Source organism: Oryx dammah, unplaced genomic scaffold, assembly GCF_014754425.2.
Source record: "Oryx dammah isolate SB20612 unplaced genomic scaffold, SCBI_Odam_1.1 HiC_scaffold_11072, whole genome shotgun sequence".
Lineage (NCBI taxonomy): Eukaryota > Metazoa > Chordata > Mammalia > Artiodactyla > Bovidae > Oryx > Oryx dammah.
Genome location: NW_024080466.1, coordinates 2,774,103 through 2,792,982, shown reverse-complemented (window position 1 = coordinate 2,792,982; position 18,880 = coordinate 2,774,103). Strand labels below are relative to the sequence as shown.

The following is an 18,880-nucleotide window of genomic DNA, read 5'->3' as shown; positions in this document are numbered from 1 at the left end:
TCTTAAGATAGATGCTTGGCTCATTAATATTTACCTTTTTTCTTTTTCTAAAATAAGCATTTTAATGAGCTAAATTTACCTTTCAAGTAGTGATTTAGCTATATCCCACAAGTTTTATTATGTAAAGTTTTAATCACTTGCTAAAGATATTTTTAATACCCAGCATGATTTCTTCATTAACTCATAGGTTAATTTTTTACTTATAGGTTATTTATAAGAATTTTTTTCAATTTTCAAACATAGGGATTTTCTGTTTTTTTTTTTTTATTATTATTTTACTTTAAAATACTGTATTGGTTTTGCCATACATCAACATGAATCCGCCACGGGTGTACACGTGTTCCCAATCCTGAACCCCCCTCCCACCTCCCTCCCCATACCATCTCTCTGGGTCATCCCAGTGCACCAACCCCAAGCATCCTGTATCCTGCATCGAACCTAGACTGGTGATTCATTTCTTATATGATGTTATACATGTTTCAATGCCATTCTGCCAAATCATCCCACCCTCTCCCTCTCCCACAGACTCCAAAAGACTGTTCTATACATCTGTGTCTCTTTTGGTGTCTTGCATACAGGGTTATCGTTACCATCTTTCTAAATTCCATATATACGTGTTAGTATACTGTATTGGTGTTTTTCTTTCTGGCTTACTTCACTCTGTATAATCGGCTCCAGTTTCAACCACCTCATTAGAACTGATTCAAATGTGTTCTTTTTAACGGCTGAGTAATACTCCATTGTGTATATGTACCACAGCTTTCTTATCCATTCACCTGCTGATGGACATCTAGGTTGCTTCCATGTCCTGGCTATTATAAACAGTACTGCATTTAAACTCACCTTTCTGTTGGATTGAGAACATAATGTACATGCATTACAGTTCAATGTATAGTCAATATTCATATATTTGCATATGTTCACCCTAAGCTTGAAAAGAAGGTTTATTTTTATAATGTTCCATCTATGTCCATTGATTAAGTTTACTTGTATTCTCAATCCTCTATCTTGATTTTTAATCTGCTAGCTCTATCAATTACCAAGAAAGATCTCTTAAAATCTACCTATTATTATTGTTGATTTTACATTCTTTACTGTTCTTTAAACTTTTGCTTTATAAATTTCAAGGTTACATTATTTAGTATATAAAATTATAATTTGCTACATCTTTCTGATGACTTTTCAACTTTTAGCATTATGTTGTGACTATATTCATCTTTGTAAAGCTTTCTGCCAAGGAAGGAACTTTGTCCATGGGTGTGCTGGAACTGGCCCACACTGATTTACAGGCACTAATTGTTCACATCTCTCTGAGTTCTGTGGCTTGAAATTAGTCATGGAGGAGTACACATATTTTATAACACATAAAAACTGGCAAATGTTACAAATCAGGCCTTCTCAACCAGCCCCAAGGCCTGGGGAGTTAACCAACAGGCCTCTGATCTAATATGATATTAATATAGCTAAACCAAATTTCCTTTGATTATTGTTTGCATAATGTAACTTTTTTTATGCTTCCAATTTCAACTTCTCCGTATCTTTTTTTTAAATGTGCCTGTTAAAAGTATATCGTGGGCTTTTTTTTAAATGCGGTCTGACCATCTTTGTCTTTTAACAGAATCTTTTTTGTCCTTTTATACTTAATGTGTCCCAAATATTGCATGGGACATACTTATACTAAAAAAAATAATAATAATTACATAGTTGCTTATTGGAAATTCAAGTTTGACTGATGTCTTATATTTTATTTGCTAAATCAAGCAATCCTATACCTAGCCTTAAGCTTTAAAATAGAATAACAGCCAACAATATGTCAGGCCTTCTGCAAAATCCTGACATCTAGTTTCTCATTTGATCTTCAAAACAAAACAGAACTATATAACATGCAAACATTAAAACAAAACTATGGTGGGATTATAGTTATACCTTTTGTAGGTTAGAAAGTTAAAGCATGTAGAGATTATTTGCCCAAGTTCAGGAAACAATTTAGGAAAGCAGAGCTATCTTACTGCAACTTCAGCCCCCCAGGTACTCAAACTGCAGTTCATCTTTCTTCTCTACAAGAACAGTGATAGATTCTTAAGCATAAGAAAGGTAGAGATGGATGGGATGGGGTGGTTGAAGGCAGATCCGAAAAGGAGGGCCTATATGTATGCATATAGCTGATTCACTTCACTGTACAGCAGAAACTAACACAACATTATAAAGCAATTATACTCCAATTAAAATTTTTTTTAATAAGAAAAAAAATGGATTACACAATACAAATTTAAAAAAAAAAAGAAAGGCACAGATTTATAGCTGTTTAAACTGTTTAATCTGTCTCCAACTCTCCCTGAGTAGCTACAGTGTCACTCTTTTGTGGCAAGAACACTATACATGCAAGACTCTTTACTCAGAACTCCCAGTATACTCTAAGATCAGGCTTACATGAGAGCACTAAAATTTAAAAGGAATTGTTTCATAGTTTGCAATATTAGAATCACAAGTAACAAAAAGATTCAAAAAACAAAGATGCTGGGCTAAATTAGAGATATTTCTGCTATGAGTACTTCAGGCATGGTTAGACTCTACTGAGATAAATATGCCCCAATAGATAGCAGCCCTAGGGATCACAGGGAGAAACACACCAGCACAGCTAGAACCAGAAGAAAGTGGGTATTTTGCACAAATCATTAATGTGTCCCCTAAGTAAATTTGTATTCCTGCCTGTGATATATTTCCTCAGTGCACTCCCAGCTTCTGAAGTTAGCTTCTTCCTAATTTGGGGTTTTTTTTTTTAATAGGCTCTTGGTAGTTCTTCATGATTTGCTGCTACTTGTCTTGTGAATGACCTTGTATGGTTTCAGCAAAATCCTTTGGTCTCTGTATCATTCAAACTTCTGTCCAGCCAGGCTAGAAAAATGCTCCGAATACTGTCACATCCCATAAACATTTGTGAGATACAATTGCAACTCATCATGTACAGATCTCAGATTAATTTGTAAAATTCCATTCTGATTCTCTTATTCATAACCTGTGTGTTTGTTTAAGCTCCACATTCTGAAACCTATGGAGATGGTGCCCTAAAAGTTTTTGTGATGGGTCAGTGACTGGGAAGAAGTAAGAGTTTGTGGTGGGCTTTAGCTACTAAATCGTGTCCAACTCTTGTGACCCCATGGATTGTAGCCTGCCAGGCTCCTCTATGCACAGGATTTTCCAGGCAAGAATCCAGGCAAAAATCCAACCATTTCCTCCTCCAAGGGAATCTTCCTGACCCAGGGATCAATCCTGGTCTCCTGCATTGCAGGCAGATTCTTTACTGACTGACATACCAGGGAAGGCAGGAGAAGTTAATGTAAGAAAAAGATGATCATTGTTCAGTCGCTCGGTTGCGTCCAGCTCTTTGCGACTCCACAGACTGCAGCACGCTAGGCTTCCCTGTCCTTCACCATCTCCCAGAGCTTGCTCAAACTCATGTCCATTGAATCAGCAATGCCATCCAAACATCAGGTGACCAGGACAACATCCTCTGGCATCCCCTTCTCAAGTGGCTTAACAGGGTTAGTCCTATATGGATATGGAGAAAGTACCTGTCTACCCGGGGTGATCTGACGGGTAGCTAAACATCTAGCTCAGAGAAGGCAATGGCACCCCACTCCAGTACTCTTGCCTGGGAATCCCCATGGACAGAGGAGCCTCGTAGGCTACAGTCCATGGGGTCGCTAAGAGTCGACACGACTGAGCAACTTCACTTTCACTTTTCACTTTCATGCATTGGAGAAGGAAATGGCAACCCACTCCAGTGTTCTTGTCTGGAGAATCCCAGGGACAGGGGAGCCTGGTGGGCTGCCATCTATGGGGTCGCACAGAGTCGGACATGACTGAAGCGACTCAGCAGCAGCAAACATCTAGCTGGGGAAAACACTGGTTTATTTTTGTCAGCACCTGAAAAGAAGCCTTAACCAGGCCGACCAGCAACTTCAACATAATCGTTCTCACCTCAGCTTCACATCCCGTTTACTTCAACCTGACCTCAGCACTAAACCAACTCCACTCACCATTTTCCAAGGAAATACACTTTACAGTTAATCACAGCTTATAGAAATACCCAACTCGTCTCACTTTCAAGACCGGCTTATTTGAGGGAGAAAGAATTTTGCTGACTTCGCTTGTGTATTCGTATGAAATCGTTTACAATCCTTCATATATGCAGCTTTTCTCCTAAAATGCTCAAGTAAATTTAGCACCGCAGGAAGAAGCTAAGTGTTGATCCCATGGCTTCTCTCGACCTCTGACGCACTGCTGCAACCCTGGAGGGCACTTGAGAGTTAAGGGCACCCCGTGGTCCTGAACTGCAGCAGAAACAGTGCCTGTGGACCTGGCAAGGGGCTGGGAATGGGCCTTGGACAAGAGGCTCCGTTGTGAAGCACTCCCTTGGCTGAGACGAAGGCAGCCTGAGCAATCTCCAAGCTACGCTGCAACAACCACCTCAGTTGTGTTGCTCTGCTTTCTCAGGACACAGAAAGCCAGTCTTTTCTTGAATGCTCCTTCCCCTCGAAACATCCCCCTCGAAGGGAGTGGGGAGCAAGCACCCATTTCTGTTCAGGGTACAGTGAAGTCCCTCCTGGACTCTTGTGTCTTCACTCCCTGAAAAAGGCGAAAGTTACTCACTTAGTTGCATCCGACTCTTTTCGATCCCATGGATAGTAGCCCACCAGGCTCCTCTGTCCGTGGGATACCTTAGGCAAGAATACTGGAGTGGGATGCCATTTCCTTCTTCAGGGGATCTTCCCCACCCAGGGATCAAACTCAGGTCTCCCACATTGCAGGCAGATTCTTTACTGTCTGAGCCACCTACCAGATATGAAGAGCTCAGGACCCCAGCTGACCACAGGGCATCCCCCTCCCAGGACACAAAAGAGACACCATTCCATTTCTCTTTTATTATTTTTTTAATCGGTAATTAACATTTTTATAGATCTTTTCTGATTCTTCCAAGTATATGAATACATAATTATTTTGTAAAAATCAGATCAGCAAAATATAATTTCAAACCATCATTTTTAACATCTGCCCAGAAGTCAAATGAACTCTTTTTTTTTTTAACATGGTAGGCATTTTTATTTTATTTATTTAGCTTATTTTTTTACTAAAGTAGAGTTGATTTACAATGTTGTGTTAATTTCTGCTATACAGTAAAGTGATTCAGTTATACATATATATATACTTTTACAAATTCTTTTTCATTATGATTTATAACAGATTATTGAATATAGTTCCCTGAATATCCAGCAGAGATTCTGTTGTTCACTCCTCTCTTTTCTACTTCTCCCTTCAATTTCAGTTCTGTTTCTGCCCTGTTACTAAGCTGCATATGGCCTCAGCAAAATTTCCCAGCATCTCACCTATAGATTCTGTCCTTTCTGTTTTTTTTTTCCTCAGTTCAGTGAGATGGAAGAGGAGCTCAATAGAGATGTATCCATATAAATATACAAGAGAACAGAAGATAGCGACCGTTGTTTCTTGTAATGGTTTTCCCAGGTCCTAATCCTTTCCTCCTGATGCAGCAAAAGCAGAGGCCAAACCTGGTTTTTGCATTGTGAAGAAAAATAATGCAACTGCTCTGATTCTTTGAGAGAAGGAAGCACTGGCTTTCACCCTCAGCAGGGAAAGTGGAGCTGAACAAGGTTAGTGCTGGAGGCAAGGAAGGCTGTGATGGCATCCAGGCTTCCAAAGCTTCAGAGAGGACAATGGTGTGGCACCCACCAGCTGCGTCACTGGTAATCACTGTGCATGTTGACTCTCAAGGGCTTCCCATGAGGCTCAGTTGGTAAAGAATACGCCCGCAATACAGGAAACTTGGGTTAGATCTCTGGGTCGGGAAGATTCTCTAGAGTAGGAAATGGCAACCCACTACAGTGTTCTTGCCTGGAAAATTTCATTGACAGAGGATCCTGGTGAGCTACAGTCCATGGAGTCACAAAGAGTCGCATACAACTGAACGTTTATTCCCTTCATTTTCCCCTAAAAAAAAATCACTGGAATTGCCCTTAATCCCTATGGTTCTTTTTTCTATCATTTACTCCAACACACTTGCACTGGGGCTGTCACGGTGGAAGTTCAGTAGGAACTACGCGTAAGAGGGAAAGCAGAAGGTAGAACCTTTCGCGATCTCTACTTGATCGTGCAGAAGACAGTGTGCTTAAAATTCATGCCATTTTCTGGAACACCATTGAAGGTGTTCAGTACTTCTGCGTAATTTCTGAGGCATGTTCAGGCATGTTAAGCATGACGTACACTTAGTTGCCCTTAATCTTTGAAGAAAAACAATTTCAAGTGGATAATTGAGCATTTCCTCTAATGGAGGGGGAGGACTGGGATATAACTGATCACAAGCAAGCTGAGCGTTTGCAGAAAGGCCACAACTGCTTACTCTTTTTTGTTAAGGTCTGTCTGGAAAGCACATGTGAAATTAAATTATTATTTTTTAAGACTTCCAGTCATTGATTTGGTCCTGGAGTGTTATCTACTTTCCTCTCTGTGGAGTCCTGTTCCTCAAATGGAGATTTTTATTCTGTAGGATTCCAGTAACTTTCATCTCCACTCCTGGTAATTCATTCATTAGGCATTGAAATGCTTTCCCTTAGGAAAACATAATGGGTTCACTAAGTGCTTTTACCAGCCCAGCCACTTACTCTCATAACAGTGATGCCACAAACACCCCATTCTCCTCTTCCTATAGTCTATTACTGTCACTATGCATGTACGGTAATCCTAGATTATAAACCTGCAAGGTTAGATGGTGAGAAAATATTTCTCCAGAAAAGAGTGTCTGGTCTGAACAGGTTAGTAAAGATCCACGTGATACATAACCTAGAAAGAAGCAGATTCAAGGGCAAGGCTAAACCCTGAAATGGAAAAGTTGTAAGCAATCTATGTGTGTGTGTGTGTGTGTGTGTCTACTAAATTGTGCCCAATTCTTTGTGACCTCCCCTCCATGGACTCTACCCTGCCAGGCTCTTCTGTCCATGGGGACTCTCCAGGCAAGAATACTGGAATGGGTTGCCATGCCTTCCTCCAAGGGATCTTCCCAACCCAGGGATCAAACCCACATCTCTGGCATGTCCTGCATTGACGGGCAGATTCTTTACCACTGAGCCACCTGGGAATCCTAAGCAATCTATGACCAGCAGCCAACTTTGGTACATGAAGGAAAAAAATAAACTCTTCAGTGATGTGATAGGGAGATGGTTTCCGGGATGCCAGTCAGTATCAAAGAACCAACCTACAGCCTAGAGTAGAAAAGACACTTTTGACTAAAGGGCTAGCCTTCACATGAACTACTGGGCATGTTTAAACAGTGCCCAGACAATCTAATTTTGACACGATAAATGAAGGGTCAAAAGCCCAGTATTTCAGAGCAGCCTCTCCACCCCAGACAGATTTGACTTTTTCTTTGGGTAATATAATGTTGGAATTCAGCATTTGAATCTAATGGTTGTTTCATTGATTTCCCTTTCTGTACATTTAAACATTTCCAAACTTGTCTTTGCTACCCTGGGTGGTGCAATCTGGGTCAGCCCCAGGATTGAGTGTCTCAGTTCAGTTCAGTTTACTCGCTCAGTCATGTCCAACTCTTTGCGACCCCATGGACCACATCACACCAGGCCTCCCTGTTCATCACCAACTTCCGGAGTCTACCCAAACTTATGTCCATTGAGTCGGTGGTGCCATCCAACCATCTCATCCTGTCATCCCCTTTTCTGCCTGCCCTCAATCTTTCCCAGCATCAGGGTCTTTTCCAATGAGTCAGCTGTTTGCCTGAGGTAGCCAAAGTATTGGAGTTTCAGCTTCAACATCAGTCCTTCCAATGAACACCCAGGACTGATCTCCTTTAGGATGGACTGGTTGGATCTCCTTGCAGTCCAAGGGACTCTCAAGAGTCTTCTCCAACACCACAGTTCAAAAACATCAATTCATTGGCACTCAGCTTTCTTTACAGTCCAACTCTCACATCCGTACATGACTACTGGAAAAACCATAGCTTTGACTACACAGACTTTTGTTGGGAAAGTAATGTCTCTGCTTTTTAATATGCTGTCTAGGTTGGTCATAACTTTCCTTCCAAGGAGTAAGCATCTTTTAACTTCATGGCTGCAGTCACCATCTGCAGTGATTTTGGAGCCCCCCCCCAAAAAATAGTCAGCCACTGTGTCCACTGTTTCCCCATCTATATGCCATTAAGTGATGGGACTGGATGTCATGATCTTAGTTTTCTGAATGTTGAGCTTAAGCCAACTTTTTCACTCTCCTCTTTCACTTTCATCAAGAAGCTCTTTAGTTTTCTTTGCTTTCTGCCATAAGGGTAGTATCATTTGCATCTCTGAGGTTATTGATATTTCTCCCAGCAATCTTGATTCCAGCTTGTGCTTCATCCAGCCTAGCGTTTCTCATGATGTACTCTGCATAGAAGTTAAATGAGCAGATGACAATATACAGCCTTGATGTACTCCCTTTCCTATTTGGAGCCAGTCTGTTGTTCCATGTCCAGTTCTAACTGTTGCTTCCTGACCTGCATACCTATTTCTCAAGAGGTAGGTCAGGTGGTCTGGTATTCCCATCTCTTTCAGAATTTTCCACAGTTTCTTGTGATCCACACAGTCAAAGGCTTTGGCATAGTCAATACAGCAGAAATAGATGTTTTTCTGGAACTCTCTTGCTTTTTTGATGATCCAGGGAATGTTGGCAGTTTGGTCTCTGGTTCCTCTGCCTTTTCTAAAACCAGCTTGAACATCAGGAAGTTCACGGTTCACGTATTGCTAAAGCCTGGCTTGGAGAATTTTGAGGATTACTTTCCTAGCATGTGAGATGAGTGCAACTGTGCGGTAGTTTGAGCATTCTTTGGCATTGCCTTTCTTTGGGATTGGAAGGAAAACTGACCTTTTCCAGTCCTGTGGCCACTGCTGAGTTTTCCAAATGTGCTGGCATATTGAGTGCAGCACTTTCACAGCATCATCTTTTAGGATTTGAAATAGCTCCACTGGAATTCCATCACCTCCACTAGCTTTGTTTGTAATGATGCTTCCTAAGGCCCACTTGACTTCACATTCCAGGATGTCTGGCTCTAAAGAAACATAATTTAATCCCCAACTTAAAACTCGGTGTCACGTCAACCACCTTCTTCAGTCTGTTGAAAGATGCCTCCTGTGGACTCGGGGTCCTCCTTCCCACCACCTAAATATTTCCCATCTGGCAGGCCTTTCAGGAGTACCTCCCAGCTCAGTGGGAGTCCATTTCAGCATATTAAGTCTCAGCCCTTCCTCAAATGGTCTGCTTTTCTGCACAATCACAACCCTCACCATCACCTCCATCAACAAATGTCAGTGCTCAACAGGTACAATCCCAAAGTCAAAGAACTGATTATTTCACTATCCAATGGTCAGCTTTCATTATATTATGTGTTGCATAGCGACACCTTCTGGTGAAGTAACGCAATAACATGTTGAATACAACGGGCTCTATGAGTATGTTAGGGCTTCTTTGATAGCTCAGCTGGTAAAGAATCCGTCAGCAATGCAGAAGGCCCAAGTTCGATCCGTGGGTCAGGAAGATCTCCTGGAGAAGAGATAGGCTACCCACTCCAGTATTCTTGGGCTTCCTTGCTATCTCAGACAGTAAAAAATCCACCTGCAATGTGGGAGACCTGGGCTACATCCCTGGGTTGGGAAGATCCCCTGGAGAAGGGAATAGCTATGCACTCCAGTATTCTTGCCTGGAGAATTCCATGGACAGAGGAGCCTGGCAGGCTACAGCACATGGGGTCACAAAGAGTCAGACACAAGTGAGCAATTTTTGCCTTCCCTTTTTCACTTATGAGCACATTGCAAACAAATTTTTTTTTAATAAAAAAGTAAAAAGAAGGAAAGGGAAAAGAGGAGGGAAATGTCGATAGCTTTGCACATGACATCACAGGAATCCTCCCTTACTCATGCGGAACCTTGCTTTTGTCAGGAAAGGAAGTAAAAACAGATTTTTCAGAGTTTTACTGAAAGCGCAAATAGAAAAATGGAGGGAAAGTGATATTAAGAAAGGATCTTCTAAGTAGAAGGAGAAAATAATAGAATGCCTACAGGCTAAAAAGAATGATCCAGTAGAAAGGAAAAAAAATGATCCAGTAGGTGAAGAAGGAGCATTTCTGGAAGAATGTCCCTGAGAGGTGAAAAGTCTGGGATCCAGAGCTTTAGTAAATGAACTGGCCTTGGACAGGAGCACAGACCAGTCATCAGACACAGAAGAGAAAGTGTGAGTATTTGAGGGCAGATGCAGCCAGTGAGCTGATGCAGTGCTAGAAATCCAAAGAGTTATCTTCTGGCTCCTCCTGTTCTCAAAAAAAAATGTGAAGCAAGGTCATCAGCTGAGACTGAGAATTGGCAAGAAGTGCGGGAAATCTGAGATAAGTTGTGCATAGTTCTCCAAGAGAGAGAAACTCAATGGACCAGAGAAATGTAGTGTGATATTATTTAAGGATCATAAATTTAAAGTGAGTCCTAATGGTTGTTTTTCTCCAGCCGAGTTCAGCTACAAGGGTGCAAGTGAGGAGAAGGCAAAGAGCAGGGTTTAACCCTGGCTATGGTTTTGCCTATCAAGTACAATAACTGGGGGGTAAGAGAGTGGAGGGCTTGTCCTCCTAAAGAGCCAGGCAATATTAATTTCCTTTCTTATTACACTCATGTTTTTAATGACTCAGATCCCTGTTTGTTTGTTTGTTTACTCTTTGATAAATTGAAAGGTTCTGGGGATGATGATTTTACTAAATTATAATTTGTGTATAAGCCATCTCCTTTCTGTTCTTTTGGTTTTCTTTCACAAAGGAATTTTTTTGTTTGTCTTTTCACTTAGGATATTATCTTTAATAAGATGACTGTATCCAAAACCTCTGATATTCAACACTGTGGAAAGGTGTAGATGTTTCAAAGGAAGATTGCAATAGTGTATGTTGACAGGACATATGAAGCTATTTTTCATAGTCTAACGGTTTATAAAACAAATTAACTCATGCCCATATGTAAAAGACTCATTATTTCTATAGGAATTTTTCACTAGTTCTCTTAATGGCTATGTATTGCATATCTGTTGTGTACAAAACACTGTACTAGGCAAGCACTGAGGTGACCTGGGAAGAGGATAGGATTATAACACAGAGGAATTTGCAGTCTAAAAGTTCTAGGTATTTGCAAATCCAAAGGTATTTATTTGCAGTCTAAAATCATTTATTTACAACAAATTATTGTTCAAGGCAGGACAAAGCAAGCACTACACACAGGGTCCATGAGAGTTGTTCACCTAATTTACCTTTACCTACCACAGTGGGCCTGAAACCCAGTAGAAACCTAGTAAATACAGTAAATCAGTAAATGTAAAAAAGATCTGAGCCAGGCTAGAGGGGCTGGAGGAACCAACACGTGAATTCTGCACGTGAGATCTGAGAAAACTTAAGAGAGAAGGAGAGCCGGACCTTAGGAAAAATAGGAGCCCAACAAAAAGGGTGGGGGAAGAAAAGAGCCCTTCTCTAGGAACACAAGCCTGAGATGTGCAAGCAGCATGGACGCGCAGGGATGCATGGGGCATGCGCAGTCTAGTCGGCGGACCGCGAGGCAGTACCGTGCAAGAGCGTCAGCAAGGAAGGGCGACAGCGGCACGCGAAATCCGTGATCTATCAGATGAGTTTTTATTGAGCTCTTAACACTGTGCCCAACACTGTAGCTCTTCTAATATCACAGAAACCCTGTAAGATAGCCACCAAGTCTCCATTTTACAGGTGAGAAAATTCAAACAGAGAGGTCAATTTTATACCTCTTATACAGCTGGTCAGTCACAGAGCCATGGCCACGGGCACCCCTGGTACTATTAATTAAAACATCTTGAATAGTGGAGGGACATGTGGTTTGCGTTGCTGCTACATTTTTCTTTCACAAATAATGGACATATTCAAGTTAAATTTAAAAGTTAAGCATCGTGAATATTAGCTGTTACTCCTCCCTGGTGGCTCAGCGGTAAAGAATCCGCCTGCGACGCAGGAGACACAGGTCTGATCCCTGGGTTGGGAAGATCCCCTGGAGAAGGGAATGGCAACCCACTCCAGTATCCTTGTCTGGAGAATTCCACGGACAGAGGAGCCTGGCAGGCTACAGTCCCTGGTCCCAAGAGTCCCACACCATTTAGCAACTAAATCACCACCACCACCTCTGTACTTAGAAGTTCTGAATAGTCAAGTATATTAATTTCCACTTTTCTTCATTCAATGATATGACTATTTCCCAAAACTACTGGCTTATGGATTGTTTTATGATTAATCTACAATATAATATAGCTCAACTGCATTTATTATTATCCAAATGCATATTTAACTAAATTTTTCTAATACTATGAAAAATATAGAGGTTTTTTTTTTAATGAAATCACTTTGTCTTTCTCTTTGTAACTTTGAACTTTATCCAGAGACAGTTGTTGATGACAGCCAATTCATCATCATACAGGTTATACTTATGTTTTATCACTATCTTACAGAAATATTTTCTGCCTCAAAAAATTTTCCAATCTATTAAATGCACTCCCTTTTTATAGCAAGTCTTTCAACTCTCAATTCATTCTCATTAAACTTTTACCCCATACCTTCCAAATACTTATATAAACTAAAACTATCAACTCATAAAAATGTATCCAGAGAATCAGAGTTCAGTTCAACATCAACATTACAATTTACGCAACACTGGAGGACAGCATCTAATGTGAACTATTTTACCCAAGAATGCTTTCGTTAGCTCTAATAAATATCAGCTCTTTTTACCTCCTCTAAAATTGTAACATTCCCTGTTTCAATTCTTTACATATATTTTGTTTTTATTTGAAATCCTTGGGAAAGAGACAAGCTTCAACCATGTAGCCTGTCTGGTAAATATTCTTGAACCCAGGTAACCTTAAGCCTCTTTTCTCAAAAATCTTGCCCACATTTTCTCTAGAGATGACAGGGCATGGGGGCACCCTGCTCAAATGAGAGTATTCTCATAGTGGGTCCCCTGTGGTTGGCTTCATGTGACCTGCAGAAACACAGAAGGCTGGGGAACCTGATACCTAGGTGATGCAAGAAACCAAAGAAAGGTAGAGGATGTTTATCCTAAAGTAAAAAATTGCCTAATATAAAGAAAATACAAGGAACTGCTTGTAGAAGCATCTGTAACTTGGTCTTTGCTAGAGCAGAGGGCAGAAGTAAAACTAATGTGTGGATGCTGTTGGAAAAGAATTTTCAGCTCAAAGGAAAGAATTACCTAAGTAGACATTCAAAAATGGAACTCGGCGTTTCCTTGAGGAAGGAGGCAGCCATTTGCAGAGTACCTGCATTAGGTCTCCTCCCACAGGAGATCTGAAAAGCTAGGTGACTGTATTATTTATTTTCCAAGTAGGGACACATTTGAGAATGAAAGGACAGCAGCAAGAAATCAGGAGACCCAAAGCCCACCAAGTCCCACACCCTCCTAGTTCACCTCATTGTTGACCACTAGCGTCGTGGACTTACGGACACATGGAGGTTTGTGAAAGATCAGCCCTTTGCCTGGAAAATCCCATGGACGGAGGAGCCTGGTAGGCTGCAGTCCATGGGGTCACTAAGAGTCAGACACAGCTGAGCAACTTCACTTTCACTTTTCACTTTCATGCATTGGAGAAGGAAATGGCAACCCACTCCAGTGTTCTTGCCTGGAGAATCCCATGGACGGAGGAGCCTGGTGGGCTGCCGTCTATGGGGTCGCACAGAGTCGGACACGACTGAAGCAACTTAGCAGCAGCAGCAGCAGCAGCAGCAGGGAAAGGGAATAGCTCAGATCCCATGAGAATGCAGGGAAACAGGGAAATCTGTGACCTTCTCTTCTCTCCTTCTGTTCCCACTACTGATAAGATGAAGTCCAAAGTCATAGATCTAGCAGGATCTCTGTGAGCGAGCCTGGGTATCAGCAAAGTGTAAAGATCCCTGGTAGTTGGACACGACTGAGCGAATGAACTGAACTGAACTGAACTGAGGAGTGTTCTCCTGACTCTTCAGCTGAAGGTCTCCTTGAAAGTGAAAGTGAAGTCGCTCAGTCGTGTCCAACTCTTTGCGACCCCATGGACTGTGGCCCACCAGGCTCCTCTGTCCATGGGATTCTCCAGGCAAGAATACTGGAGTGGGGTGCCATTTCCTTCTCCAGGGGAATCTTCCCAACCCAGGGATCGAACCTGGGTCTCCCGCATTGCAGGCAGATGCTTTAACCTCTGAGCTACCAGGGAAGCCCTTACAGATACACAAAACAGTGGTTCCCAAACCTGTCCGCATCTTGGAATCACCTGGAGACCTTCAGAAGCTGCTGATCCCTGTGTTCCAATCAGAGATTTCACTCTATTGCTCTGGTGCATGCCTGGGTGAGCAGATGAGTCTCTAAGAATGGGTCACTCCCCAAGAGCCTCCTCAATATGACAGAGAATGTGTTCCTACCCGGACTCCGTCAGCCCACTCACCCCACCCCTAGTGAAGGAGGGGTTTGTATGCTTTGTGGCAAGGTTTGAGTTGCTCTGCAGCTACATGCTTACATTTCTGCTTGACCCCCTCGTCTGGACCATATTTCAGAAGCTAAGGGGTGGAGTGCCTTCTTTAGTAAAATGACAGCATCAGTCTTTGTAATCCACATGCTGGTGGTCTCCAGGGGCCAGAGTAAGTGCTCCCAGGTCATCAGTAATTCATCTCTTAAACAGTAGACTGGCTAAAAGGAAGGAGGTGGAACGGGAGCGGAGGAATGGAGCTGTGACCACACTGTTAACATGCTCTGACAGCTCTGGACCCCAGAACCCAACTGGGTGGTAAACGGAGATATAAAATAGTATCTGCTTCATCTATGTAGTGGGGTTTCCCCAGTGGCTCAAAGAATCTGCCTGCAGTGCAGGAGGTCCGGGAGCCCTGGGTTCGATCCCTGGGTTGGGAAGATCCCCTGGAGAAAGGCATGACGACCCACTCCAGTATTCTTGCCTGGAGAATCCCATGGACAGAGGAGCCCAGTGGACTGTCGTCCATGGGATCTCAAAGAGCCTGAAAGAGTGAAGTGACTTAGCATGCATGTACATCTATACAGTAGAGCTTTCGTGACAGTGGTAGGAAATAATACATATGGAAGAAAACTCAAATAAAATAGTGCTCTGTGAATGTAAGGTATTTTTATGAGAGGCCCACAAAGTTACAAATGAAATCCCAGACCTCACCCTACCAGACACCGCAGTGGGGGCCAGATGAATGGCTCCGGGAGTTTAATCGTCTGCCAACACCCTCTCTTTGGCCTGTCCTCCACCCCTTCTCTCATCATCTTTCATAAAATATCAAGCGTGCTCTGTAAATGAAATTCTAACGCCTCAAATCACTTTCAGCCACACCGCCACCCCCAGGGTGCTGCCCACACAGAAATCCTAGGGCTGCCACTAATGGGCAGGGAGGTTGTTTGGTTGCATTTTTTTCCCCTCGGTTTTTAGAAGCACTCCACTTCCTCATCAAGAGCACACCTCTGGGTACCACAATGCTACATCATTCCCTACTTGAATTATAATGTCTATCAAAAGAGGCATCTCTCGGGAGGCTTGAGTGCTAAGTGGGGAGTGATTTTTAGAGAGATGTGTGGGAAATCGTTTCAATATTTGGCAGTTCCTAAAGGCAAGATGATTCGAGACTTTTTTTAAAAATACACTTGATCGGCTCATTCTGCTATTCCCTAATTTCTGAAAATGCTTTATCATTGGAATTTGACATTTGCAATAAAATAAAACTTCCATAAGCCACAGGATCAGTTTTTAGTTTTCTCTATTCATTTATCATATGCTTCACCTATAACACACAAATGTATACGTTCACCCGGAAATCAATCTTTTTTTAAATCAAAAAAAATTTTTCTAAATCATTGATTTACAGTGCTTCAGGTATATAGCAAAGTGATTCTGTTATGCACATATATATATTCTTTTTCAGATTTTTTCCATTATAGGTTATTATAAGATATTAAATATAGCTCCCTATGTTATATCGCGGGCTTCCCTGGTGGCTCAGATGGTAAAGAATCCACCTACAATGCAGGAGACCTGAGTTCGATCCCTGAGTTGGGAAGATTCCCCTGGAGGAGGGCCTGACAACCGGCTCCAGTGTTCCTGCCTGGAGAATTCCCATGGACAAAGGAGCCTGGCAGGCTACAGTCCATGGGGTCGCAAAGAGTCAGACATGACTGAGTGACTAAGCACATGTTATATAGTAGACCTTGTTGTTTATCTATTTTATATGTAGTAGTGTGTATCTGTTAATTCCAGTTTCCCTATTTATTCCTCCCCACTCCTTTCCCCTTTGGTAACCATAAACTTGTTTTCTATGTCTGTGAGTCTGTTTCTGTTTTGTAGATAAGTTCATCTGTATCGTTTTCTTAGATTCCACACACAAGCAGTATCATATGCTGTTTGTCTCTGACTTGCCTCACTTAGTATGACAATTTCTAGATCCATCCATGTTGGTGCAAATAGCGCTATTTTATTTTAATTTTTTTTATGGCTGAGTACTATTACCAGGAAATCAATCTTTCTTTTACAGATCTCTCCATTAAAATATACGGTTCTGAAATTAAAGACATAGATAATGCCCCAAGAATTGAAGCGACCAAAAATACTGCAAAAACGTACAAAATGTCAACCATGAGACGAATAGTCGATTTGGCAAAGCATCGAACCAAAAGATCAGCATTTTTCCCAACTGGGGTTAAAGTCTGTCCACAGGAATCCATGGAACAGATTTTAGCCAGTCTTCAAGCTTATTATAGATTGAGAGGTAAGGAAAGAGATGTAGCCTGTTCAGACTTCCCCTCTTTTTGTCTCTTCTCTTTCATCCATATTTAGGTTGTCTTCAGCCCAGGACTTCCAGTTTCTGCTTCAGTCACAAGAGTTATACAAAATAGCCAACTGAACTGAGAGTTGTGACTAATAAACCTTTGAAACTATGGTAGATCCGTGTTTGCATGTCTTAAAGCCGTGTCCTCTGCAACACACAACCATTAGGGCATTTAACAAGCCACCAGAAAGCCTTCACCTATGGGTTTCACTTCTTTGTTTTATTTCTGCCAAAACCCAGTACTGAATTCGAATGTTGTTATTATGAAGAAGCACAAGAATGATTGCAACATCAGAAAACTAAGTAAATTGATTTATGACTTAAGGTCTCACTTTTCAAAAACCGCATTACAATCCTGATCCTCCCTTCCTTCTTGGTAAGTTTGCTGATTCAGCAAAAAGGCCTGAAGGCACAAATTAGCAGTGGTTACCAAGATAAGTGCAGAGGTGTTAACAGGATTGACAACATAATTACCGTGGCTTCCAGCAAAGTTACAGTGCAGTTTTTACCCCAAGCCAGCATCACAGGACTCTTACAGCGTTCCCAGAAGTCATGATGGAGTTCAATCACACCACAGCCGTCAGCAGCTGTCCCTGCCATTCACTTGCAACAGATGAAAAAAAATTCCTATGGCTTACTTAAACAGAAGAAAGAATCTCTGGTAGCTTCTATTACATCCCCAGGACATCCCTGCTGGCTCAGTGGTAAAGAATCTGCCTGCCAATGCAAGAGACTCAAGTTGGATCCCTGGGTCAGGAAGATTCCCTGGAGAAGGAAATGGCAACCCACTCCAGTATTCTTGTCTGGGAAATCCCATGGACCGAGGAGCCTGGTGGTCTAAAGTGCCCGGAGTCGCAAAGAGTCAGACACAACTTAGGGACTAAACAACAATTACATCCCCAGGTAGCCCCATATTATGCAAAGAGTCTTGCTGGCTGAATTCTAAACTCAGCTCACCTTCCCTATGAACGCTAAGGAGGTTTACTTATTACAGCCTTGACCATAATAGATGTTTGCTTCTATTCCAAACAGCGCGGTCACCCGGCTCCAGACTTATTGACAAGGGCAAGCTGGTTCAATTCTAGCCTTGATGTGTTACACGTTATGACAACTGAACAGTATGTCTTCACACTAACATCTCACCAAATTCTTAATTAAGTATTTACATCAAGGATTGAAATTAATGTGGGGCATTCTTATTGACTTGGGGAAGCATCATTAACTAACAGTATCAAAAATACCAAGCCACATGTTCCTTGTATGCCTCATTTTATGTGGAAGTAAAGAGATACTTGCTTTTTGACAGAAACCACACCTGCAGAGAAACAACAGGTACTGGATCAGAGTCAGAAGGAGGACTCTAATTATAGAAAATCAAGTACACAATATTAATATTCTTTATCAATATAATGTTTAGCCCAGCACCTCTGCGTAGCAGTTTCTCAGTAAATGCTTGTTGATGGATGCAGGAAGTCATTGGAAGTGCAAAGAAAAGACAATGCTGCTTGTAAAGCATTCATTTTGAACGTGACAACACAGTAGTCAGCTAATGCCACTGGTAAATTTCATGTTATTTGCTAATAGATAGAAAAACAAATGCATAATATATGCATTGCACTGACCATGAACACAGCTATTGCTGACTATTTTCATGTAGCTTCTAATCTTTTATGACATTCACAAATAGGATTCATCACAGGAATTTGCAGACTAGACTGCTCATTGCTGCAAACAAATTCTTTGCTCTGAATTTTATTCATAGCTCTTTATCCTTGATTAGGTTTGGCTCCTTCATTCTTGCTTCCCTGGATGAAACAAGCCACTGTTTTCTCCCCACAGCAATGACAGCCCATTATCTTTATGGCTGCCCCTGGGTGATATGAAATTTTACTATTCATCAGCATAGTGTTCTTAAGTCTAACAAATTGGTTCACAAAGAAACTAGAACTAAGACCCAGCTAT

The 18,880-nt window shown here is 41.7% G+C and overlaps 1 protein-coding gene across 1 annotated transcript in view; it reads left to right on the top strand.

The window, feature by feature from the left end:
• LOC120860405 (interphotoreceptor matrix proteoglycan 1-like) overlaps nt 1-18,880 on the top strand; it is a 157,171-nt gene that overhangs the window by 20,224 nt on the left and 118,067 nt on the right. The window contains 1 exon segment of the mRNA XM_040236206.1: nt 16,625-16,858. Coding sequence (XP_040092140.1) covers nt 16,625-16,858 — 234 coding nt within the window.